Below are 26,992 nucleotides of genomic sequence, written 5' to 3'. Positions count from 1 at the left end.
CTTTTTTGCGTTAGCAGCGATAGGTACAGTTTCAAATTCTTTATTTTATTCTGTGCAAATTCATGGAGGATAACACTGAAGATAATTAAATTTTATTTCACTTGTTAAGTAGGTGTTTTATACAACCCTAAAAACCTTGCTATTGAAAAAATAAAACTTGTTTATTTGGTATGGCTGGATTCGGTTTTCTATAAGCTTTTCAACGAGCCCCCTCATGCCTTATGTTTCCATTTGAAAAAAAAGTAGGGGTAGCTGGGGGTTAGGGGGTTGAAGAAAAATTAATTATTATATAACCGAAAGATGGGAAAAAATCAAAATCAGTTAACGTGTTTCGGCGTTTTAAAAAAAAAATTAACTCATTCAAAAGATATGAATTTTATTCCGTACTTTTGGCCATCCCTGTATACTCTCCTATATTGATACATAATTAGTACCACAATATCCAGTTTACATACACAAAAAGGTCGCTTTTCTTCATATTGTATTGGTTTCCAGAGAATTTAGTCAAATAGAGCTTTGATGCACCTCTTTGCGTGATCAACAACGATATGTACATACATAAGCAGAAGTAAGAAGACCTGAAGATGGTAAATGAGATTTTACCGAAATGTCGTCAAACAAATGGTTCTTTTGAAGGCCATGCAGATTCAACACGGAAAGGAACCCGAAGAAATTCTACAATCACACACAACACCTGCGGAAGCATAAGAACTAACATATATACAGGGTGTTTAAGTACTTGTACAAACTCAAATTCATGTTATATTATTTCTTTATAGTTTAACCTACTGAAAGGGCCTAGTCTCGAAAAGAAACACATAAAGTCTCCTGATTGAATTTTATGATTCTAACATAAACATTTTATTAAGTACACTCCACAAGAGTCAAATTCTATTCCTGATAATAATTATTCATTGTGCGTAGTAAGTAGTGTTTGTGAACTTAGTTAGAAACAGTTGAATATTATTTTGTTATGTAAGATCGTGATTGAAAAAATTGCTCCAGAGAATGCCCAGAATCTGTTAGGTTGTTATTAGAGCTGAAGGCGATGAAAATAAATTATAAATCAATGTCTTGTTTAATAAATTATTTGTTTTTATTTTGTAGTTTAAATATTATTTTTACATATTCAGTAAAGTATTTTCATAAATTGCCGTTCTACTTTAAAATAGTTCCGGAATGAATTAAATATACCCACTGCTTCCAATCTTTCTAACAGTACTGTAAGTATTTAAGAAAATCATTTGTACAGATTAATCTTGACCACATTATCCTTTTTTGATAAAACAACCCTTTTCATTTTATTTACAAAGCCAATAATAAAAAACTTTACAAGTAATTTCAAATGATGGAAAGGATTGTGGACAGGTATTTGGTGGATGGGGCGTTTAGTAGATACTCAAACCGCAGGAACCAGTACACATATAGGTGGGGCAGGTCCACAGAGACTGCTTCACATAGTATCATACACAAGGTAGACAAGGCCCTTCAGTACAAAGAGGTTGCATTGGCCATATTTGATATAGAAGGTACCTTCGACAAGGCAAAAACTAAGACTATATGCAACTCAATCCAAGATCAGGATACATCGGGGCGTACTGTGGTCAAATGGGTGATATCGGCATTGAAGGAAAGAAAGGTTAGTGGAACCATGGGGAACTGTTGCAAGGACCTAGGGGTGAGAGGTGAATGCCCTCAAGGCAGCTGCCTCTCGCCGCTTCTATGGTACCTAGTGATGGATGTCCTAGAGTGCCTAACCCTGGAGGGATATAGAGATGCCCATGCCTATGCCGATGATTGCATGGTTCTAGTTGCATGACGGTTTCTTAACGTGATATGCGACAGAATGCAGGGAGCCTATAGGATTATAGTGACGTGGTGTGGGGAGAGATGCGGCTCTCAGTCAATAGAAAGAAGACTGAGATATTCCTATTCGCAAGGAGAAGGAAGATAGGCAAATTCAGGGCCTCAGCTATATATGGGGAGTCCTTAACTTTGGTAGGGGCCGTCAAATACTTGGATGTAATTCTGGATAGCAAATTATCTTGGGGACCACAGGTTGAAAGGATTACCCGTAAATCAGTGGCAACCCTCTAGTGATTCTAGGCAAGAATTGGGGACTCAATCTGAGGGTGCTTTACTGGGTGTATTAGACCGTGAGCAGTGCACATGGGTGTGGCGTCATCGAAAAATGTCTGGCATTTTGAGGTCTGAAAAAGGTAAGTTAGTTAATGAAAATAAGGGTGGTTTTAAGGGCTGACTCGTGTTCGAAAATTTGGAAAATTAATTTCCTTTTACATAAAATAATTAGTTTTTCACTCATCTTAAAGTGTCTGGCAGTTGATGCAAAAATAGATATTAATAAGTACTTAACAATTTTCAAATGCCAGACGGTTTTAAATAGCCGAAAGGGTGGTTCATAGGGGTGAACCTGCAAGAAGAAAAAAAAAAATATTGTTTACTTTTTATCTGGCAATCGAAACAATGAAAATTTTTGTTATGAAAATGATAAAAATAAATTGCCAGATGGTTTCCAACGTTTGAAGTCGAGTATCTGCGGAAAATTATGTGAAAATTTTTAACATTTTTCAGTGATCTTAATGTACAAAAAAAGAGGGCCATTGTGTTTGCGGGATTAAAAAATGTTATTCATTTTTCAATGCCAGACAAATTGGCCGGTTCGAAAATTTATAAATAAATAAAAAATGCGGGAAAAAATTTATAAAAATTTCAATATATTTTTGTTGGCATTTTGCATTTCAATTAGAAGTGCGCGTATAAACAACATACAAATGCCAAACAAGTTGAGCTGTTCAAAAATGTATAAATGAATTAAAAAGTTACAAGAAAAATAAACGAAAACTTGGCTTTCTTTTTTTTTTCCTAATTTAAACGATTTATTTTTGTCTGGCATTTTGCATTTCTATTGAAAATATATATTTATACTTCAGGTTTAAACGCCGGATAAGTTGGGTTGTTCGAAAATTAAAAAAAAAACATTAAATGTAAAAAAATTAATGAAAACTTCAGTGTCTTTTTTTTGTCTGGTAATTCGTTTTTTAATAAAAAATACATTTACAATCTCATATAAAAAATGCCAGACAAGTTGGGCTGTTCGAAAATATATAAATAAATAAAGTTGTAAAAAAATACAAATTCTCATTTTTTTTCGACTTTTTCCCTTTAAGGTGTAATTACTCGGGAAACATACTCAAGATACTATTTTCGACGTAAAATTTTCTACTGAATCTGATGCTGTCAACGGAAGTGACTTACCTAGCCAAGAAAAGCTGGAAAATAGGGAAAAGCTCCGTGAATTTAAAAAATTCACATTTTAAATCATATTTGAATTAAGAAATAAAATTGCGGGAAAATGTTATTCAAAACATGAACTTCAAATAAATAAAAAGTGTTTAGTACAAGCTGTTACAAGTAATTGAAAATACACTTACAAACTCAAATTAAAATTGTCAGAGTAGTTGGATTCTTTGCAAGTGTATAAATAAATATAGAATTAATGTAGAGGATGCAGTTAATAATTGCAATATGAATACATTTGTTTGTATTATTATTTATTTATTATAAAAAGTAATCGTAGAAAGTATATGTTTTTCAAAATAAATTGAACTAGAACCGCTATTTTATCGTTATCAGTAATTAAGGTCACTGTCACTGTCATCGTCACCGTCACTGTCAACGTCTGAATCGTCGACATTATCATCTACTTCTTCTTGCTCATTTAACTTACGTCGGAAATAGTATCTTGAGTATGTTTCCTGAGTAATTACAGCTTATAATATAAAGGGAAAAAGTAAAAAAAAAATGAGAAATTGTATTTTTTTACAACTTTATTTATATATTTTTGAACAGTCCAACTTGTCTTGCATGTTTAATTTGAGTTTGTAAGTGTATTTTTTATTAAAAAACGAATTGCCAGACAAAAAAAAAGACTGAAGTTTTCATTAATTTTTTTACTATTTAATTTAATTTTTTTTAAATTTTCGAACAACCCAACTTGTCTGGTGTTTTAACCTGTAGTATAAATATGTATTTTCAGTAGAAATGCAAAATGCCAGACAAAAATAAATCGTTTAAATTAGAAAAAAAAAGAAAACCAGTTTTCGTTAATTTTTTTGTAACTTTTTAATTCATTTATACATTTTTGAACAGCTCAACTTGTCTGGCATTTGTATGTTGTGTTTATACGCGCATTTCTAATTGAAATGCAAAATGCCAAACAAAAATAAATTATTGAAATTTTAATATATTTTTTACGAATTTTCTTTCGTCTGGCATAATTTTTCCATTTTCCAATTTGTCTGGCAAATTTTTTGTGACAAGAAATATGGGTATTAATTTTAAGTACCCGAGATACCAGACAAATAGTGATCACTAAAAAATGTTAAAAATTTTCACATAATTTGCCACAGAGAAACTCAGCTCCGAACATTGGAAAACGTTTGGCAATTTATTTTTATCATTTTCATAACAAAAATTTTGATTGTTTCGATTGCCAGACAAAAAGTAAATGATGAATTTTTTTTCTTCTTGCAAGTTCACTCCTATGAACCAACCTTTCAGCTACTTAAAACCGTCTGGCACTTGAAAATTGTTAGGTACTTATTAAACTATTTTTACATCAACTGCCAGACACTTTATGAGTGAAAAACTAATTATTTTATGCAAAAGGAATTAATTTTCTTTTCCGTCTTACCTTAAAACCACCCTTATTTTCATTAACTAATTTACCTTTTCAGACCTCAAAATGCCAGACGTGCGTTAGCTCACGGTCTATACGTGGCAGTGGTCAGACCGAGACTGCAGTATAGGACTTTGGTCTGGTGGCCGAATGTGGACCGGGTGACGGTAACTAGGAAGTTATTGAGAATCAAAAAACTTGCCTGCTTAGGTATTACAGAAGCAATGGGGCTCGTTTTAGATCCTGGGGGCTCGGCCAGGGACCTGAACCAATCCTCGCAATCACACGAGGCAGCATTAATGGGGCCTATCAAACATTAGGTTAAAACTAGAGGATGAACAGAGGATGTAGACAAGCCCATAGCTTTATACAGGGTGGTCCGTAAGTAATGGTCCATAGAGACATACTAGATTTTTTACTTCAAAATATTACGATTGGAGCCAATATGCCTTAATAAAATGTTGATAACAAAAAAGATACAGGGTGTCAAAGTTGGAAATTAAAAATAGAATTTTCGTAATAATTATAATATTTTTAATTGTATGAACGTGAAAATTTAGGGGTAGGATGTTTTTGTATACGAGAAATCATAATTTGTTATCTATTTCGATGTATCTTCTAGAGGGCGCCACATACGCCGTGTTTGTGACGTAAATACGAGTATAATTTTTTTATCCACAATGTTAAGCTTCTTTTTTTTATAAATCTTAAACCTACATTATTTTCGTGAAAAAATGGTATACTTGTCATTAGCTCTAGAAATTGTCCGTTTTTAAGATAAACGCATTTCAACAATCTGCTGCATGTTTCATTACAGGAAATTTTATCGTCGTGTGAGCTAATGAAAACATTAATTTTGACAATTAAACATTATCCCTATGTACACATAAAATACAAATTATCAAGTTGATAAATTTTATTTACAAAACCAGTTAAAGGAGAAATTTAATTAAACAAAACTATGATTTTATCAAGCGTTTAACAAGTAAAAAACTGAATATGTACCTAAGGAAAAATAGGAAATGTTTCAAAGTAAATTTTCAATATGTCCACCATTCACCTCGATGCACTTGTCCATACGATTTATGAAAGATCGTCTAATATTAAATAATACCATTGGATCAAAAAAAGTTGAGGCATTACTAATTTCTTGCCAAAGTTGGACGCGAGTATTTATAGTGTTTTTATAAACAATTTCCTTCATTGTGCCCCATACACCAAAATCTAAAGGGTTGAAGTCTGGACTACGTGGCGGCCAAGGAAATATACTACCACGGCCAATCCAACGTTCAGGAAAGTGTTGGTTTAGATATGTTCTTACTTGATGAGTAAAATGTGGCGGAGCGCCATCTTGCATGAACCACATATTTTGCCTCAAATTCAGTGGTAACGCATCCAATAGATCAACAAAGCTATTTTCTAAAAAATTTAAATAACTTGTACCATTTAAATTTCCTGGCAACTCATATGGACCTAGAAAATGGTTTCCAATGATCCCACACCAAACATTAATCTTAAATTCATGTTGAAAGTGCCGTTCTCGAGTTACATGAGGATTTTGAACTTCCCAACAATGCTTATTTCTTAAATTGAAAATACCTCGGCGAGTAAATGTCGCTTCATCTGTAAACAATATTCTGTTGACAAATGTATAGTCAGTATTCTGCTTGTTCCGAATATCACTTGCAAATTGATATCTTGAAGGAAGATCGACAGGTAATAAATTTTGAACTGGTGTAAAATGATATGGATGATATTTTTCTTCATGTAATGTCTTTAAAATTGATGTTTTATTAATTCCCGTGGCTGCAGCTAATCGTCTTGAACTAGTTTGTGGATCATCTGCAATGCGAATTAGTATTTCGTCTTCCTGGTCAGGCGTAATCATTTTTGGTCGACCTAAATTATCACGTTTAGGACGAAATGAACCACTTTCGCCTAAGTTTCTGAATAGATTTTGAAACAGTCGTTTACCAGGTTGCAATCTGTTTGGAAATCTTCGGCAATATTCACGTTGCGCAGCACGTCCATTGAAATTTTGTTGACAATAAACAACCGTCATATCTCTCATTTCCAAATTCGAGAAATTATTATGTCTCGGCATAATTCGTTATTTTCTTTTAAATACTTAATTGATTTTTACCAAAAATTAATAAATACAATTTGAAATAATTGCTAACTGTCACAATGATTTTTTCTAATTGTCAAAACTGTCTTGGCATTGTCGCACACTACGATAAAATTTCCTGTAATGAAACATGCAGCAGATTGTTGAAATGCGTTTTTCTTGAAAACGGACAATTTCTAGAGCTAATGACAAGTATACCATTTTTTCACGAAAATAATGTAGGTTTAAGATTTTTAAAAAAAGAAGCGTTAACGTTGTGGATAAAAAAATTATGCTCGTATTTACGTCATAAACACGGCGTATGTGGCGCCCTCTAGAAGATACATCGATATAGATAACAAATTATGATTTCTCGTATACAGAAACATCTACCCCTAAATTTTCACGTTCATATACTCAAAAATATTATAATTATTACGAAAATTCAATTTTTAATTTCCAACTTTGACACCCTGTATCTTTTTTGTTATCAACATTTTATTAAGGCATGTTGGCTCCAATCGTAATATTTTGAAGTAAAAAATCTAGTATGTCTCTGTGGACCATTACTTATGGACCACCCTGTATATGGACCTAACAAACCTAAGACGAGATGGCTGCTGAGCCTTAGTCAAAGAGCCTTGAACCAAATGGTGAAAGGTCATTGCAGACCTAGGAGTCATTTAAGTTTAATAGGAATTAAGGACTCATTAATCTTTATGACCGATATGTGGAGAAGGGGAGGATACCCCATCCACCTTCGGGAGGTTAAGACATGAAGTCGTTGGTACTGAAGAGCTGCAAGAGGATGAGGTGACGGACCTGCCAAAGACCAAAATCCTGCATTCATTAGAGATGGGATGGCGGGTTCGGTGAAGCAGCCCCATTTATTACTACTAATTCCAAATGTATGTATTCAGGGTGTTTCCAAAATAAGTTTGTTCCTTGAAAAGGGGATAGATAAGCAACTTAGGGTCTAAAACATTGCATTTTAAATTGAAAAAAAAAAAATTCACATAAAGGTTTAAACAAATTTTAAGCCAACTCTGGTGCGACAGTCAGTTGTACCCGCTTTGTCGGTTTAAATTTTGTGTTAGAAAGTGCTGAAATTTATTCAAATCTTGTTTAAAAGTAAGACAAAAATTAAATAAAGAAACGAATTAGTTACCAATAGACGATATGCTCAATAAAAATTGTTCAAAAGTTGTTTCCATGTGCTAATAAATATGCTTCCAAACTACGGTCAAAATACTGTCACCAAAAACACCACACCACACATTCACTGAAAATCGTTGCTGGGACCGAAATCTCTGTACAGTGTGAGGATTTGCATTACACAAATAGTGAATGTTGTGAAAATTTAGTATGCCGTCTCCAGTAAACCAACATTCATTCGTAAAAACCACCTTGCCTGTAAAATTCGGATCTCTTGCTATTTGATGCAAAACCACTGGCAAAAATTGTTATTTAATGCCTGAACCCTTTGTTCATAAAAGAGGTGTAATAATTGTTCCCGTAGTACACGCCGCACGGTACTATTAAATATACTTCTCGGCCAACGTCGCGACTAATACTGCAACACACAATGCACGTGCGCAAGATGCACAGGGTCGGCTTACATTTATGGTTAATTTTTTCGAAAAACAAGCATTTAGACCATCAGTTGCTTAATAAAAGTTGCACAACAGCACTTGAAATAGAATACTAATAAAATACGTTCTCTACTTGTCTAGTTTTGAATTCATTCCTTCTACCACACATGATCACAGTACAGGTATTTCTAAAATATAATGTAAAAATTCACTGTGAACATGGTCTTGAAACCGCTTATTAAAAAAGTTAATATGATATAGGTGCAATATCAAAAACACATTTTTGCACTTTAAAATGGATAAGATCTAAATGAAACTTGGTATCGATCTTTAGATTTTCAATAATCTTTATTCACAGTGGCAACTGTGGCCTTTTGTGGCCTCATTTGGATGGCATGGATTTGTATGACATGTGGTTCCAGCAGGATGGTGCCATCTGTTATACAGCACGTGAAACTGTCTGTTACGACAGAAATTTAATGAACAACACATCTCACGTAACAGTGAAGTGACTTGGCCATCAAGATCATGCGGTTTCACACCATGCGACTTTTTTCTGTGAAGATTTGTAAAGATCAAAGTTTATTCTGCTCAAATGAATACCATTTCCGAATTAAATGCTGAAATTCCGAGAGTTATCAATGAAATTCAGCAGCAGGTATGCGAAAGCGTGATACAGAATTTTCTTAAAAGAAATCGAGTATGCCAAATGAATCGCAGACGACGTTTGTCCGATATCCTCTCATATTTAATGGCATTGTCTACCTTTTAAAAACATGTAAAAATTTTGCCAACTTTTTAATTAAAATATTTTGGGATACTCTTTACAATGTATGATTACTTTTTTTTATTACATTGCCCAACAGAAACCATTTACAGGACAATAATTTAAAAGTAAATAAACAATAAAATGTTATGTACTAGAGATAATTTTTACAATATGTATTTAAATGGAATAAAAGGTATCACATAGATAAATATATTTCAATGGGCAATCAACATCACATGAAGTATAAGGAACATTTCAAATTGTGACTGTCGAACAAAACTAAACTTCTGTAACAACAAAATATTGTTTAGCAACATTTAACAAACTTGATAATCTACAATATTATTAAAATTAGATATCATCAAATATATCGGCGATTTAAGGATGTTCGATACATCTCTTGCGGGGCAGGCAGTGTGGGAGGGAAGCCTATGCTTATACACGGTAGTTTTGTTGTAGTACCAACCTTACATAAATTAATTTGAGTGAACTAAATATAATATTATACTAATGAAATTTATACAATACATATTAGCTTGCATATATTTTTCGTGTTTAATGCACGGCAATTAACTTTTTATTTGAATAAAAGTGTCTATTTATTCATTAAGAGCTTGTAAAATTATGGATGAAATCTGGCAACATTGTTATGGCGTAGTGGTAAAAGTTGGGTCAACTGTCATTACTGTCAACTTTGCGCTTATTCCGTAAACATGAATGAACATCCAAGGTACAAAGGAAAAGTAATGACTGAAAAGTAATATAAAATGCGTATGAAACAGAATGTGGATTGATGAGAAAAAAGTAAAATGTGCAAACCGAGAATCCATATGATAACTATCAAGAAGTTCACTGTATGATAGTGAGACGTCGCCTTGTCAAATTGAAGATTATGACAGAACATCTATACTGTTCGTTTTGCAAAGAGAGCCTTTCAATTTTTGTTTCAAACTGCTATTATATTGCATTAGATCACGAAAAATTTATTTAATATTAATTATTACTACATATGTTTTCGACTGGAATAATTTTATAGTCTCTTATCGAGCTATTCAAATACAGCGCGTCAGTCGAAGCGTTAAATACAGCGTACAGTGTTGCCATATTTCCATTCATTCCATTATCTCAATAATTACATTGTAAGTGCATATTTTTATTGTTTTAAAATGTTTAGTAATATTTAATTCTTTAATTACAATTTTATTTTCCCGATCCTAACCATTTTTAAGAGCAATATTCACGTTTGTTTAAAGTTTTTGCCCCAACTCCCATAAGAGCCTATGTATAAGAGCATAATTTTTAATATCATTTTTCAAAAAAAACTACATTGGCAATCGATCTGATATTTTTACACGAGACAGTTTGCATATTTATTAATAGATTTTAATTGCTTCGAAAACTTTCTTACCATTTTTTTTTCGGTATTGAACCTCCTTAAGTAATATGTTAGTGTAAGCGGTGGGACATTTAAATGTTATGGCATGGCGAGAATTCAATCTGGGTACATGATATTTCAATAACTTCATATTTGCTATATTCATCAAATATTTGAAACATATTGTCAATATTTTATTGTTATTACGTTTATTATGTACATTGTAAAATGTTATTAAAAATTAAAGAAATATAAAATATCCCAAAAAGTTGCAGCCTTAATAATAACAGGTTGAGTGTCATTTGGTTCGTCTTGCCAAATTAACTTTTAGTACCTAACTTTTGAAGTATTTTAATAAAAAACCTGTAAATTTGTCATATTAGTGAGGCTTTCAAATTTGTTTATTTATTTTTTGAGTACATATTTTGTTGATATACACCGCCGGTATTTGTCGTGGCACTCTGTTCAACACATGCTGTAGGTTTCATTTTCAGACGCCATCAGCAGACACACTGCTCATACGCAGTAGCTGTATTAACACATTCTTTTTTTTTTTTTTTTCTTTAGAAATGCGACCTATGTGCTAAATATAATAAGAAACATCTACTCAACATGTACTAAAATATGTGTTGTACTTTTTGCACATATATATTTTGTGTTCATGATATTGTACATATTTTCTGTTTAGTTTTGGTTTCTTTTTATGTATTTTGTTGTTCACTCATTTCATGGCTTTACAGCAAATTTAGATATAAATAAAATAATATTTATCATGATGCTTACTTTAATTGCAAACACTTCATGCTATATCTAGATACAGAACTTGATCCACGTTTTTCATTGAAAATTTGATGCTCTTTTCAAAAACACAATTATGTGCAGACTGCTCCATTTAAAATAAAGAAGTTGACAAATTTCTGGTATAACTGGAAGTTAAAAATGGTTTAAAATCCTTGCGGTCAGAACTCTAGAGCCCGGTACTTTGAGTTTCGGTTAAGGCTTGATTAACTAAGACTGTACATATTCTGATTTCTTTATAAATACATACATATTCTGATTTCTTTATAAATTATAATCACAGTCTATTCGCCTGATTACTTAATCAAACCTTAACCGAGACTCAAAGTACCGGGCCTAGGTCTAATAATAATAATAATAATAATAATAATAATAATAATAATAATTTTATTGTCCATAAGTTCATTGCAATGATGACATGGGAATTAACAAATATAAATGTGCCTAAAGACTTACATATAAAAATATAACATACATACAGAAGACTGACAATAAAATACAAATAAGATGTAGATAAAGTAGAAAATATGAAACTAAATCAATATACCAGATAAATAATTCATGTACAGTACAGAATAGAAGCAGTGTACCATTACAAAATTTCAACATCCCGCTTATAAATTTTTCGATTATATATCAATTTTATTCTATTCGGTAACTTGTTATACAATAATATCGCCATGTATTGCGGACTCTTTTCAAAGAAAAGACTGATTTTAGGACACCATCTATTCTCACAAGAATCTAGAGACATTCAAATTCACTTTGTTTCAAGACTCTCCAAATTTGCGTTTTTCATGTGATGTAGGCCAGAGATAACTAGTGGAATAACTTTTATGATTTAGGTTTTCCCTACGTTTTTTATACAGAAAAACCTAACATAACCTAATCTCGAAGTTTATTTGTTTTTATTTAAGCATCGTGGAAGGCACATTTCTATTCTCGATATATATAAAATAACTCCTTAGAGAATCTAATCATTAATAAATTATCAAAATATTTGGTTTTTAAGGTAGTGATGAATGCCGGCTGTCACTGGCAGATCTATGTTGAATTTAATGAAAGCGTTTTGTAACGCTAAAGGTTAAACGTCGGTTGTCTTACAAAACACCATTAAATTCAATTTGTTCCATTCTAGCAATAATCCCCAGTGTCGTTTGTAGCTACCTTAAAAAATTTTGGAAATATTATTTTTTATTTTAAATTAATGATCTGCTTGCAGATGGAATTATTCTTTAGTATACCTACCTGGATATTTGCTATCAGATTATGTATGTGGCTTCTTTTGATGAGAATTTAGAAAAAAAAATAGAATTTAAATTACTTTAATATTTTTAAATAAACTAAAAGTACGAAAGGCAATAGTGAAAGATGTATAATTTTAAAAAATTACATATTTTCAGAGATGCTGTAGTGAGATGAACAATAAAGAAGCGATATGTGCCGCCTAAAGCGATGGACTCATACGACTTGTTCGGGGAAGATGGAAGTAGTATGTTGGAAGGTTTGCCTGAACTGGGTAGTGCTAATTTTGACCCTGCGGTGACGGGCACACGAAATGCAACATCGGCCTATTCACAACCCACCTACTCGCAAGAGACGCCTCTGCAAAAATTGGCCACTTTTGGTGGTACCGACTTTAATCACATGGATCCGAATGCACAAAGTATGTATGCTCAAGGCTATGGTACCGATAGACCCATGGGCCCACCTGGTTCAGCATATACCCATCAAAGGCAAATGGTTAGACCTCCCGCACCAGCTGCTTCTGGACAGTATCCATATCAAACCGATAACATGTATTCAATGCCTGACGTTCAGGTTGGTGGGTTGGGAGAATCAAGTAATATGCAAGCAGCAGCTGCAAGCTGGAGTCAGCATACAGCTGCTGCTGCTGCTGCTGGATATCCTAGCATGCACAGATACAGTCAAATGAGTCAATACCGACAACAACCAATGGCTGCATACCCCCATCAACAAGAGCAAAAGCAATTTTCTGCAGCTCAACATCCAATGATGCAGCAGCCACATCAATCTAGTTATCAAATTCAACAGAGACATGCACCTCATTATCCACAAGCAACTTCAGGATATCCTACTTCAGCAGCTGGCCAGAGTTATGCAGGATATATACATCAAAGATTGCCCCATCATCATCAGTATCCACAGACTCATCATCAAATGGATATGACTGGTGTTTCACAAACACAACAATATACGCAGATGAGTCATGGTCAATCCTTAACTCATCCACCACCTCATGGAGGTCCTACCTCTGGTCATATGGGACAGACACCACATTCCGTAGGACATACATCTAGCCAACCCCACTCTTCATCTCAACCACCTACTCCAAGTCCAATGGGTCACCCCAGTACTATTGCCTATAACCAAAGTCATCAAACCATTCAACCTATGCAAAGGCCTATGGATGTTCCACCTACTCAACAACAGTTTTCATCTAAGCATCCAACAGGGCCTATTGGAAATGCAAGTCCACAATACCGTGCCCCATTTCCTCAGTTATCTCCACAAATGTCGCCGAGACCGCAAATGTCACCTAGGCCTCCTGCACCACAGATGTCACCTAGACCTGTAATGTCACCAGCAAAGCCTAACATGTCGCCTCATCCGCCATCAATGCAACAAGCCACACTGAGTCCTAGACCAGCAACGAGTTTGACTCCGAAAGTAACAGCTGCTTCTCCTGTACCTATGCCACCATATTCACAACAAAGTACTTTGCAAGCATTGGAGCAGATGGTGATGCCACCATCAAGCACTAGCTCTTCTGAATATCCTCCTTATCAGTCGAGAAATTCATTAGGTCCTCCAGCTGGTCCACAGAATCCTCTCTCACCAGCCATGAGTATGAGAAATGTAATGTCAGAACCACAATGGCCACCTCTGCAACCTAATAGATCTTCACATATTTCTAATATAAATGGACCGATAGCAGTGATGGAACAGAATTCCATACCAACAAGCCAAGCTATTCCTCCATCACAGACACTTCCTCCAAATTCATTATCAAATACGTCTCTCTCTTCGGCACCTAATATAGCAGTTGGTTTTGGAAATGACGATGTAAGAACTGACATTAATAAAACCACCACACTATGTGATGTTCCAGCTAGAGAAAGAGAAACTAATACTCCTCACAACATGCCAGTGAGCAGTCAAAGTGATTTTGTTTCTGTACAGTCACCGACTACAAGTATACCAGATAAAATGCCCAGTAGTACTACTAATATTGAGTTGAATGTCCCAACATCAACTCCTCCTGTTTCATCTCATCCACCTACTCCTACTCCAACATCTACTACTGATGATAATATTACAAATACTCAAGACACAAGTCTTCCTTCAAATAGTGATTCTGTCAAACAGATTGATGAACTGAGTAACACTAGTTCAACATCCCAGCAACAAACTCCCAGTCAGAGTAGCACAACGAATAATTTTACAGATTTTAATTGTGTATCAAGTATGTCTGGTTACCCAAGTCAACCGGATACACCAAAAACTAGTAAGATGGATGATATAGTTCAATCAAATGCATCTGTATTTAGTCAAGATAATTCAGTATCTCAAGAATCATTAGCAGAATCTACTAAATCTGAACTAACTTCAATTCAGTCACCAAGATTACAGTCTCCAACTTCACAAACATCAACACCTTTATCATCTTCTGTGGCAAACAATATTAGAGAAAATCAGCTCCTTTCTTACAATATGAGTCAAAACATTTCTACTAACATTACTCCACCGTCTCCTACACAATCTCACTCGGTGATACAAAGTCAAAACAGCAGTCAGTCATCACCAGTACCAATGGGACATAATGTGATTTCAACATCTCAAATGCTCCCTAACATCTCTCAACACCTTAATAATATGCAGAATCAGCCAAATATTCAATGTATACAACAAACAAACCTAACTCCTCCACCTCTTGGTACTATTAAGAGTGCAAACATTCCAGTTGCCAACATGTCATCACAGAGTAATGTGTTAAATTCACCAAATAGTGTAACTAGTACAGCTTCTCAAAATTCAAATATTCAAGGTGCAAATAATTCATCAAATGTACAAAGTAACTTGGGTAACATACCCAGTCAGAGTAATATGTCAAACATACCTCTTTCCAATAATTTATCTAGTATATCTGGTCAGAACAGTTTGCCTAATATTTCTGGGTCAAACGATTTATCCAATATTCCTAGTCAAAATACTTTACAGAATATACAGTCACCTAATGTTAGTGTTCAATCAAATTTGACTAATATTGTAAGTCAGCAAAATTCACAAAATATGTTAGGCTCAACAGTTATACCTAACATTCAAAATCAAAATGTTACTGGACATACTCTACCAATGAGTCAACATATACCTATCACTCATGGTCAAATTCCTCCCGTTTCTAATACAAATATGACGCCACACAATGCCGTTCCTGCAGTACCCCCTAGTACTCAGTCCGGTAATATATTTGATCAGAATACACAACTTATTGGACCTAATGGTATGCCGTTAAGTACAACAAGGGTGTTACCTCCTCATGGATTGCCGCCAATGGGACACCCGGGTATACCAATGGGAATGGGTACTCATCCTGGAATGATGTCAAATATGACAGGACATGGTATGATATCGGGTCAGGAAATGCAAACCTATCAACCTCCTATCAGTCATCATCAGGAGAGAGCTGCTTTACAGCAACAAATTCAAGAGTTATACTGTATGCCACCAGCTCCTGAACATCAAGAAAAAATTTCCCATCTACAGGAAAGGTTAAATATTTTAAGTCAACATGAGGCAAATGAGCAATGCAATGGAGGACCGCAGTGTGTTCTTCAGAGTCCAATATTTACTTCTCCAATGATAGATAGCCCTCAGGTTACTAGTACAACTGGTAGAGGAAGGGGAAAAGGTGCACCTAAAGCCAGGAAACCAAGAGCTAAGAAGGGAGAAAAAGGTGCATCTCCTATACAAATGGCACCTACAATGCCTATGAACATGGCAGTTCCTCAGCAGTTGCCAGTTTCTGAAGATTTTGTAACTCCTGGGGCTGGACTAAGCATTCCTTCTAATGAAAGTTCTGATTTTACTGAACTCGGAATAGATCCAATTACTGGAGAACCAGAAAAGAAAAAAGGTAGAAAACCTCGTGAACCTAAAAAACCAAAAGAACCGAAACTTATAAAAGAATTAAAAGCTCCGAAGTCACCTAAAGAACCTAAATTACCAAAGGAAAGAAAGAAAAGAGAACCTAAAGAGCCAAAAGTCAAACGTAAATATGTAAGAAAGAAAAAATCTGGTGAATTGTCTGAAGAGAGTGCTACTGATGATTCTTGTAATAAATTTGTAGAAGGTGCTGATATTTCCATATCTGCTACAGAACAACTTGAAATTGCTGAAGCAGAGGCTGTTGATATAGTAAAAGACATTGAAATAAATGTAGAGACACAGCCAGAAAATTTGGATATAATGGAGGAAAAACTAGAAGAGATACAGGCTGATTCACAGACGCCTTCCGAAGAAGTTGCAATTCCTGAATCCACCGAGGAATCCAAAAAAGATGAATATAATTTTGAAGATCAACCTAGTCCAGAAATAACAGAGCTTCCTAAAAGGATAAAAAAGCCACGGCCACCTCCTAAAAAAGTAGTATCGACAAAAGCAAAAAGTAGAAAGAGCAGCTCTTCAAATCGTAAACGCAAAGGAATGATGCCTGAATCAGATGGCGAGGGAGAAGATTTAGTTTCTACTCCACCTCCTTCGCCACCAGAAGATTCAGAAAGTGCATCAACAAAAAGAAGGTCAGCAAGAAACACTCAAAGGAAAAAGTACATTGATGACGTTATGCTTAGGTTTTCTGATGATGACGCACCTGTTACACCAACTAAGAGTAAAAAACCAACTGTTCCTCTCACTCCACCATTCCCAACTACTTCAGATACTCCTCCTGTGGTAGAAGAAAATTCTGTGGATAGTAAAAGTCAGATGAATTATGTTTATGTCAATACAACGGAAGAAGATTCTATGGTTGTGCAGCATGTTCTGTGCTCAAGAATAGTAAAAAGACCAAAGAAATCTATTCCACCTAAAGAAATAAAACAAGACACAGAAGTCAAACTAACACTTGAAGACAAAATTGGTGAGGACAAACAATTTGAAGATGTTGATAGTGTGAATTTAGGAGCAAACATAGTTACTGTTGAAAATCGAGATTCTGATAAATCTAAAGGTGAAGATGATGAAAATCTGTCAGAAATGGTGGAAATGGAAGAATATTATGTTAAATATCGCAATTTCTCATATTTACATTGTGAATGGAAGACTGAAGAAGAGCTTTATAAAGGTGACAAAAGAATAGGTAATAAAATAAAGAGATTTAAGCAGAAACAAGCTCAACAAATGAATATCTTTGAAAATTTAGAAGATGAACCATTTAATCCTGATTATACGGAGATTGATAGAGTTTTAGATTTATCAGAACACACAGATCCTACCACTGGCGAAACTGTAAAACATTATTTAGTTAAATGGCGTGCATTACAATATGAAGACTGCACTTGGGAATTGGAAGAAGATGTCGACCCTTTAAAAATACAACAGTTTGGAAGATTTAGTAAAGTACCTCCAAAGGATAAATGGAAATCTAAGAGAAGGCCTAGCCCGGAATCTTGGACCAAGTTGGAAATATCACCTATCTTTAAAGGTGGTAATAGCCTTAGAGAATATCAACTAGAAGGATTGAATTGGCTTTTGTTTTCGTGGTACAATGGCAGAAATTGTATTTTAGCCGATGAAATGGGTCTAGGAAAAACGATTCAAAGTTTAACCTTTCTTAATGCAGTATGGGAATATGGTATTAGAGGTCCATTTTTAGTTATAGCACCACTTTCTACCATACCAAATTGGCAAAGGGAAATAGAAAGTTGGACAGAAATGAATGTCATTGTGTATCATGGCTCAGCAGCTAGTCGAAATATGATCCAAGAATATGAAATGTATTATAAAAACGAGAAAGGACAATTTATTAAAGATATAACAAAATTTAATATTCTCATAACTACATTTGAAATAATAGTAACAGATTTTGCAGATTTGAAAAGTTTCAACTGGAGAGTATGTGTTATTGATGAGGCACATAGATTGAAAAATAGGAATTGTAAGTTATTGGAAGGTCTGAGACAATTAAATTTAGAACATAGAGTTTTGTTATCTGGTACTCCATTACAGAATAATGTGAATGAACTATTCTCTTTGTTAAATTTTCTTGAACCAAATCAGTTTCCAAGTTCTGAGGCTTTTATCCAAGAGTTCGGAGCTTTAAAATCTGAACAAGAGGTGCAAAAGTTGCAGTGTCTGTTGAAACCTATGATGTTAAGGAGATTAAAAGAAGATGTAGAAAAATCATTGGCACCAAAGGAAGAGACAGTGGTTGAGGTGGAATTAACAAATATTCAAAAGAAATATTATAGAGGCATACTAGAAAGAAATTTTTCATTTCTGTCAAAAGGCACCACTCACGCAAACATACCTAATTTGATGAACACTATGATGGAATTGAGGAAATGTTGTATTCATCCTTACTTACTGAATGGAGCAGAAGAACAAATACAATATGATTTTAAAAACCAGCATGGAGAAGATCCAGATTCTTATTACAAGTCGCTTATCAATTCCAGTGGAAAAATGGTTTTGATAGATAAACTATTACCTAAACTGAAAGCCAATGGACACAGAGTTTTAATTTTCAGTCAAATGGTTAAATGTTTAGATATTCTTGAAGATTATCTTATGTACAGAAAATATCCTTATGAGAGAATCGATGGCAGAATTAGAGGAAACTTAAGACAAGCTGCTATAGATAGATTTTCTAGACCTGACTCTGATAGGTTCGTTTTCCTTTTGTGCACTAAAGCTGGTGGTTTAGGTATTAATTTAACTGCTGCAGACACTGTTATAATATATGACAGTGATTGGAATCCACAGAATGATTTACAAGCTCAAGCTAGATGCCACCGTATTGGCCAACAAAAGATGGTCAAAATCTATAGATTGTTATGTAGAAACACTTATGAAAGGGAAATGTTTGATAAAGCTTCTTTAAAACTTGGATTGGATAAAGCAATATTACAAAGTATGAATACATCACAAGGTGGTAAAGAGACTGGGACTAAACAATTAAGCAAAAAAGAAATTGAAGATTTATTAAAAAAAGGTGCATATGGAGCTTTATTGGATGAAGATGATGGAGATAAATTTTGTGAAGAAGATATTGATGTTATTTTAGCTAGAAGAACGCAAGTCATAACAATGGAATCTGAGAAGGGATCCACCTTTTCTAAAGCAAGTTTTGCTTCAAGTGCTAACAGATCCGATATAGCAATTGATGATCCAGATTTTTGGAATAAATGGGCGAAAAAAGCAGAAATTGATACTACAGAAAAGGATGAAAGTGAAGACTTGGTCATATCAGAACCTAGAAGAAGAACTCAAATTAAACGATATGGCCATGATGAAAGTGCTATCGACATGTCTGAATTAGAAAGTTCTTCAGATTCGGATCCTGAAAATGAAGGTCTAGGTTTGGGAATACGAAACCGTAGGAATAAATTGAAGAAGAAAAAATATAGAGATGAATACTTTCCAAGAGAAGGTGAAAGAGGTGAAATTGTTTATGGCAGTTGGGCTAGAAGAGAATGTTTCATGGTAGAAAGAGGTTTACTTACCTTTGGTTGGGGCAGATGGCAAGAAATATTACATCATTCTCAACTGCGAAAAGGCTGGAGAGATCAAGATGTCGAAGACTGTGCTCGTGTTATCGTAAGTATTCATCTAATGTCTAAGTTTTGTTAAATTATTCTGTATTATTTTGATTAAGTAAACTTAAGGAGAATTTAAATGACATTAAAAGTACATCCAAAATGAGTAGAAAATTATAATTCAGATATGTGAGGCTGACGAGGAGAAGGCAAGGTAATTGGATTTTTGTAATTTTTCATATTTTCCGAAGTAGTTCGACGCAACTTTCATAAATTACCGAGATAATCGATTTTGAAGTTTTACCTTTTTGTTCATAATTTTCGAGATGAGAAAAAGAATAAAAAAAACATAGTCCATATTGGAGGGGAAAAAAGTGTCCCGCGACAAGACTCGAACCAGCAATCTCGTGACTGTTAGACTCAAACGCTACCAACTAGGCCACGCTCCCTGTTGAAAAATGTATCATGTCGATTGGATTTAGCTAGCAGGTAAAACTTCAAAATCGATTATCTCTGTAATTTATAAACGTTGCGTCGACCTACATCGGAAAATTCTTATTCAAGGTCCAAACTATGTACCATTAAAAAATTACAAAAATCCAATTACCTTGCCTTCTCCTTGTGAGGTGTATTGGGGAAAATAAATTTATAATAATTTTTCTACTTCTGTGACAGCAGTAATATATTTTTAATGTTATATTTGTAGTGGAAGAAAATATAGTATGCAACAGTATATACATATTGATTCATAAATGAACCGACCCAGGGCAATAGCATATAAGAGACTAAAATATTAGTTTTATCCAAATAACTCTGAAATGCTTTGTCTGATTTAAATGAAATTTAATATGCTAGTATTTGTATGTAGAAGTTACTTACTAACAGTAACCGAAGTGCAGTATAAACTCACCTACCTGGACCACAATGATCTGTATTGCTCGGATCTCAATTTCTGAGAGCAATTGGAGAATAGGCAGATGATATCTTGATCAAAGAAGTACATACACATGAACCAGTTAGTTCTAACTACATGAATGAATCAATCAATTACAAAATTGTCCATGTGTGACAATCCTACACATTTTGTAATCCACTGAATCATTTTCAAAAGACTTTAGCTAGGCATACATGGATCATTGCAGAATAAACTCAATTATAAGAATCCACATGTAGATACTAATTTTATAGAAAATTGATCAACTTTCAAATCTGTGTTCAGAAACAGATTTACAAATTATCGATTTTGTGATTGTTCAATTCAAAACTATTATTCTAACTACACCATTGATGATAAGGTCCTGTCTAACTTACTAATTTACTAGTGTGTAAATCATTTAACTTAAGCATATTTTTAAGAAGTATATTAACACGTTGACTGCGGTACTCAAAAATGGTATATTGGTAATTAATACTGTATAGGTCCCCGGAGACCGATAACATAACTTTAATATGGTGCGGTACCGGTCGCCGGAGACCGATATACAAAATGCCATTTGACGCCATCTAATTTATTTGTTTAGAACTAACACTTAAAAATTGTTACAGGGATGTGTAAATACATCCAACATGAAACTAAATTTTGCTTCGTATCGGTCTCGGGCGACCTACACCGCACCAAATAACATAATAAATTTTAACTGAAAATAAAATTTGTGTAACTTTGTTTATAGGTATTATTTATTGAAAAATGGCAAAATTTCTTGTGTTTTATTATAATACTAAAAACTGTTACAAAAGTTGTTTTAAAAAATAAAAGTAAGTAATAAAATTAACAAAATTAAGTATGCAGTTTATTAAAACACGGAAGACACATGCCTGGTTGAAATTTTTTTGTTCGAAATTTGATTATAGACAATCCACGCGTTTACAATGCATGTTCCAAATAAAAATTCAAACATAACTTTTCTATATCATTTAAATCCCCGAAGTGATACAGTATGATATTTGTATTTTTTGTCATTTCCATCATTTTCATCACACGGGAGGAATACATTTTCGGAACGTAATTAACAGACGACTTGTTGCCACACGTTGTTTTGTGAGACTAATAAAAATAGGCGGGAAAAAACATGTGTTCTTCTATGATTAGGAGAAGGGTGTAGGGAGAGGATATAGGTCTTCTGGGACCTATACAGCACGAGCGCAATGAGTGATTATTCTGATGCGGTATAGGTCGTCCGAGACCGATATTATTTTATTATGATATTCAAAAACTGCAACTTATAACAAGTTTTTAGCTACTTGATTCGCATTTCTAACTTTAATATTAACAAAGTTACACATTCCGCACCGTTACCAAGGATGTAAAAAATTATGTCCGCGCCAAGGCTAATTGCGATATCGGTCCCTGGGGACCGATATCGCAGTCAACGTGTTAATTGTATTCTAGAATATTGAATATTACATAAAACAAACAATATTTATTTTAAATAGTATTTCTGTACCTTTGAACAACAAAAAGGGTTTTAAATGAGATAAGATACTCCAAATACGTATTATATCATTGTTATATGCATCTTGAATTATCCAAATTTTTGATTATCCGGAAAATCGTTGACTTCATCTAGTCCGGATAATTGAGTTTATGTTATAATCGCATTTACAGAAATCGGAAAAATAATTTTATATTAATGAAAATAATGAAAGAACGAATGAATGAATGTTTGAAAATGGTAAACATCTCCAATAATTTTCATGAAAGAGCATGCATTTACGAATTTCTCAACTTTGTTTTATTTTTATTTGTATCGAAAACATATGTTGGTGATAACTAATAATATATTACTTAATTACACAAAAACCGTTAGGTACACCAAAAAATTTACGAAATAAAAAACTTGTACAAGATCCCTGGCTTATATTAAAGTAAGACCTAATGTTGAAAAACAAAAAAATATATATAAGCATATTTACTTAGGAGTCGGAGTATTCTTCCCATTTCTGTAAATGCAATTACTTTAGTTACTATGTGAAAAAGTGACATCTATACACACATTCTAGCATACCTAATTAAAATTAAATCGGACTAAGCATTTTGGAGTTATTTAGAAATAGTTAAACATTTTTTAACAACTTTGTCATGTAGCGGCTAAATGAAATAAGTAACTTATAAAGGTAGGTTGTGATAAAGCACCATTTTTAAGGTCCCCTACAAGTAGCCTTGTGTCGGTTCATTTGTGAATTGCACTGTTAAGACAAATTTTACAATAAAGTAGGCCTGCTAATTGAAGCACAATATTTTGTTTACATATTACTTAGTTAAAATGCTTGATAATTTATATGTGGAAATTTTCGTTGAACACAAACAAGAAAAAGAGAATAAATGACGTGAAGAACATGAGGACTTATTTTCTACATAATATAACTTATAAAATTAAAAACCCAAAATATTTTAAAAAAATTATTTTATAACGAAGTGGTAAGTAAATAGAAAACTGCCATTGAACAGTATTCGCCCTTTAAAACGTTTTTGTAATTAAAATTTTTCCTAATTATAAAAATACATTTTCTATTATAGCTGCTCTACTGCCTGAGATTCTACAGAGGAGATGAAAAAATTCGTAGTTTTATATGGGACTTGATTGCACCATCAGAAAATGGAGAACAAAAAATTTCACGCAATCATCATGGCTTAAAAGATCCAGTTCCGAGAGGAATAAGGAACAAAAACAAAAATAAAAAAGATGGTAAAGGAGGAATATTGGGGAAAGATAATAGACATCCAGCCCTAACTGATCCAAATCACTGGAGTAAAAGTGAGAAATATGATGGCGATATATTTTTGGAAAATAACTACAAAAAACATCTAGGACGTCATGCTAATAAGTAAGTAAATTTCTGTTCAGAATTGCTAAAATCCCTAAAGGGAAAGGACTTAGAAGCTCAAAAACAAATTTAACTCCAGCCCTCTTTTTTACTTTTATAGTAATTAATCAAGATGCATATACATTTTACTGGACGAGCACAAGTTAAACCTGCAGCCTAGTTTTTTTTTTTATGTGTATGACCGTAGCAACTTGTTCAATTCATGCTCACTGCTAGTTTACTACAATTCATTTCTGGTCAGTTGTGATGAGCTCAAAGGATATTCACAATATCACTTGTGACATTTTCGAAGGAGGTTCGTTGTGGCGTGCATTAAGTTTTATGGAATCCTAGACTTTAATTAAAAAAAAAGCAAAAAAGATAAATGAAGAGAAATTGCTAATACAATTGGGGAGAAGAAAAAACAATATGTGAAATATGTAAAACTGAAATAAATTAAATCGCCGATAGTTCAGTTTATTTCATTTGGCCAGACTAAATCTCATGCGAGGGGCAAATTGTAGGTGGAGCCCTCGGAGCTAGTTTTGTTCCGGTATTTATACAGGCTGTTCTACAAGCTCTATGACAAACTTTGACAGACAGACAGCTGGGTTAATTTTAAATATTTTTTCTTATATGAACATAGGTCCGATTCATTTTTGTTTAGAAGTTACAAGCATTTTAAAAAATATAATTTCATATTTCAAAGTAGGTATCCTAAAAATAATTGCTATAAAAATAATTATTATTTGTGTTTAAAGTTTAAACATTAGTTAACCTTTATTAACCAAATTAAAAAACTTAGACTATAAAAATAGTTCAAAATGTTCACCCTCGGCTCGAATGCAAGCCTTACATCGGCGAATTAAAGACTGTTATTCAACGGATGAGATTTGGATCATTTTTATCTAGTTAGTTGCATCCTGAATTCTTTCAAATAACTATTGACGGGTAGTGATTTCAATATGGTAGACAAGCTGCTTCATATGTTCTCATAAATAAAAGTCCAAAGGATTTAGATCTGGGGTACGCGGTGGCCATGCTATTGGACCTTGTTGACCTATCCATTTATTAGAGAAATGATCATTTAGCTGGTGCACCATAATATTTAAGCCCTATGTCATCAGTGAAATCAAAAAGGTTATTTTTCAAGAAAGTTCTATACAGATCTGCATTTAAATGATCATTTACTTCTGGAAATAGTGAACGCAGAAATCAACTTTTTTATTTCAAATGTATGTATACAGTATGTCTGCGGATAGGGTTAATAAGAGGAAAAACTTTTCTATTTTACATTTTACGGAAAAAGGCACACTTGATAAAAATTTTTGCTTGAATTTAAAATGAGGTTGCCATGGTGAAACTTAACATTTCATGTACGGGGTGTCCAGAAAATAAAAAAATCTCAAAATGTCATGAGTTTTAATATTTCTGAAAAGTGTCACTGGGAAAAGTTGTTCCATATTAAAAGATACAACAGAATTCCAATTTGTGGAAAAATTGGCCTACTTTGATTATTTATAAATATTTATGTCCGTGGTTAGGGTGAATAAGAAAGAGGAAAAACTTTTTTATTTTACATTTTACGGAAAAAGGCACACTTGATAAAAAGTTCTGCTTGAATTTAAAATGAGGTTGCCATGGTGAAACTTGACATTTCATGTAGAAAATAAAAAAATCTGAATTTGTCGCGAGAGTAAACTACCTTTATTTTTAATATTTCTAAAAAGTGATATTTTCCAAAAGTCGTGCAAAAAAGTTACTTGAGTTCTTAAATAAAATAATTCGCACATAAAATTGGTTTAATTTTTTACAGAACATAATTTTGGAAAAAAATATATGTATAATAAAGCATTATTCAAACACTCCTCCGTCAACTTTCACACAAATTTGAAAGCGTGCAAGTATTTCATTGTAGCTGCGTAAAATCCCTTCTAAAGATATGGACTGTACAGCATCTTTAATTCGTTGTTTTAGCTGCTCGATGTTATTGTCCAAAGGTCTGCTATACACAATCTGTTTGAGTCGGCCCCACAAGTAAAAGTCCATGACTGTTAAGTCTGGACATCGCGGGGGCCATTAATATGGAGCATGCCGGCCAATCCAGCGATTGGAAAATGTGTTCTATAGCCAGGTCCTAATAGTTACAGCAGAATGCGCCGGACAACCGTCGTGCTGAAAATAAAAACAATTTCGGTAGGCCATTGGTAAATTGTCCGATTCGTAGTAAAAAACGTTTGGAGCATAATCAGGTAGCTGTTTCCATTGCATGTATCGTCAAAGAAGTATGGTCCTATTATTCCATAAAAGGATACCGCACATCAAACATTTATTTTTAAAATGAGGATTCCAAATGTTTTGAAGCAACAATGCCACTTGTAAAAAATGTGGATTCGTCCGAAAACATAATCTGTTAATGGAAATTTCGTTCCATATCTCCGATCGACAGACAAAAATCAAGACGTTTCGCTCCATCGCTTTCCTCTAAAGTGTGGTTGTGAATTAGTTTGTAAGCCAGAATCTTATTTTGTTTGAAAATTTTTTGTATGTGGGTCTTTTTCACAATTCCTAAGTATTCTGAGTGTCTCCTCAGTGACATGGTTGGATATTCATTTACTAACTGTAGAACTAGCACAGTAGCGGGATCATAGTTTTTCTTTTACCTTAAATCTTGAATTACTTGTCGATAATTGTTGTTAGATATATTTTTGCTGTAAAGTTAGCATTTATTCAATAATTAATTATTCTTGGAGGTTTTTAACGAAGTACAGTGACACAAGTGAAGAATAAAATGTCATTTTATTCACAACCTTCTATTTGAAATAAAAAAGTTTTTTAAACAGTTTTTAAAATAGCTTGTTGTCTGTTATCAAAATTAAGTTTCCATCTTATGATCCCTTCGAAAAGTGACGGTTGCAGCTAAATTGCGGAATACAGTGAGGAATGTCCTCCTTGATGTCAGCCTTCTGTTTGGAAACCTTCTGCCGTACTCGCGTTCTGCCGCGCAGCATTACCATCGCAAAAGCCATAAACAAATCATCATATCATAATTGTTCTACATCAATAATGTG

At 33.7% G+C, this 26,992-nt stretch overlaps 1 protein-coding gene across 4 annotated transcripts in view; it reads left to right on the top strand.

Annotated features, from left to right (window-relative positions):
* The window catches only part of LOC108912632 (chromodomain-helicase-DNA-binding protein 7), a 102,486-nt gene that overhangs the window by 17,011 nt on the left and 58,483 nt on the right, over positions 1 to 26,992 (top strand). For all 4 annotated transcript variants that reach the window (XM_018717930.1, XM_018717928.1, XM_018717926.1 and 1 more), the window contains exons 2-3: positions 12,744 to 20,178; positions 23,635 to 23,942. In XM_018717930.1, coding sequence (XP_018573446.1) covers positions 12,796 to 20,178; positions 23,635 to 23,942 — 7,691 coding nt within the window. In that variant the 5' untranslated portion in view covers positions 12,744 to 12,795. The remainder of the gene's footprint in view (positions 1 to 12,743; positions 20,179 to 23,634; positions 23,943 to 26,992) is intronic.

Source organism: Anoplophora glabripennis, unplaced genomic scaffold, assembly GCF_000390285.2.
Source record: "Anoplophora glabripennis isolate ALB-LARVAE unplaced genomic scaffold, Agla_2.0 scaffold815, whole genome shotgun sequence".
Classification (NCBI taxonomy): domain Eukaryota; kingdom Metazoa; phylum Arthropoda; class Insecta; order Coleoptera; family Cerambycidae; genus Anoplophora; species Anoplophora glabripennis.
This window is presented reverse-complemented; position numbering and strand designations above follow the sequence as displayed.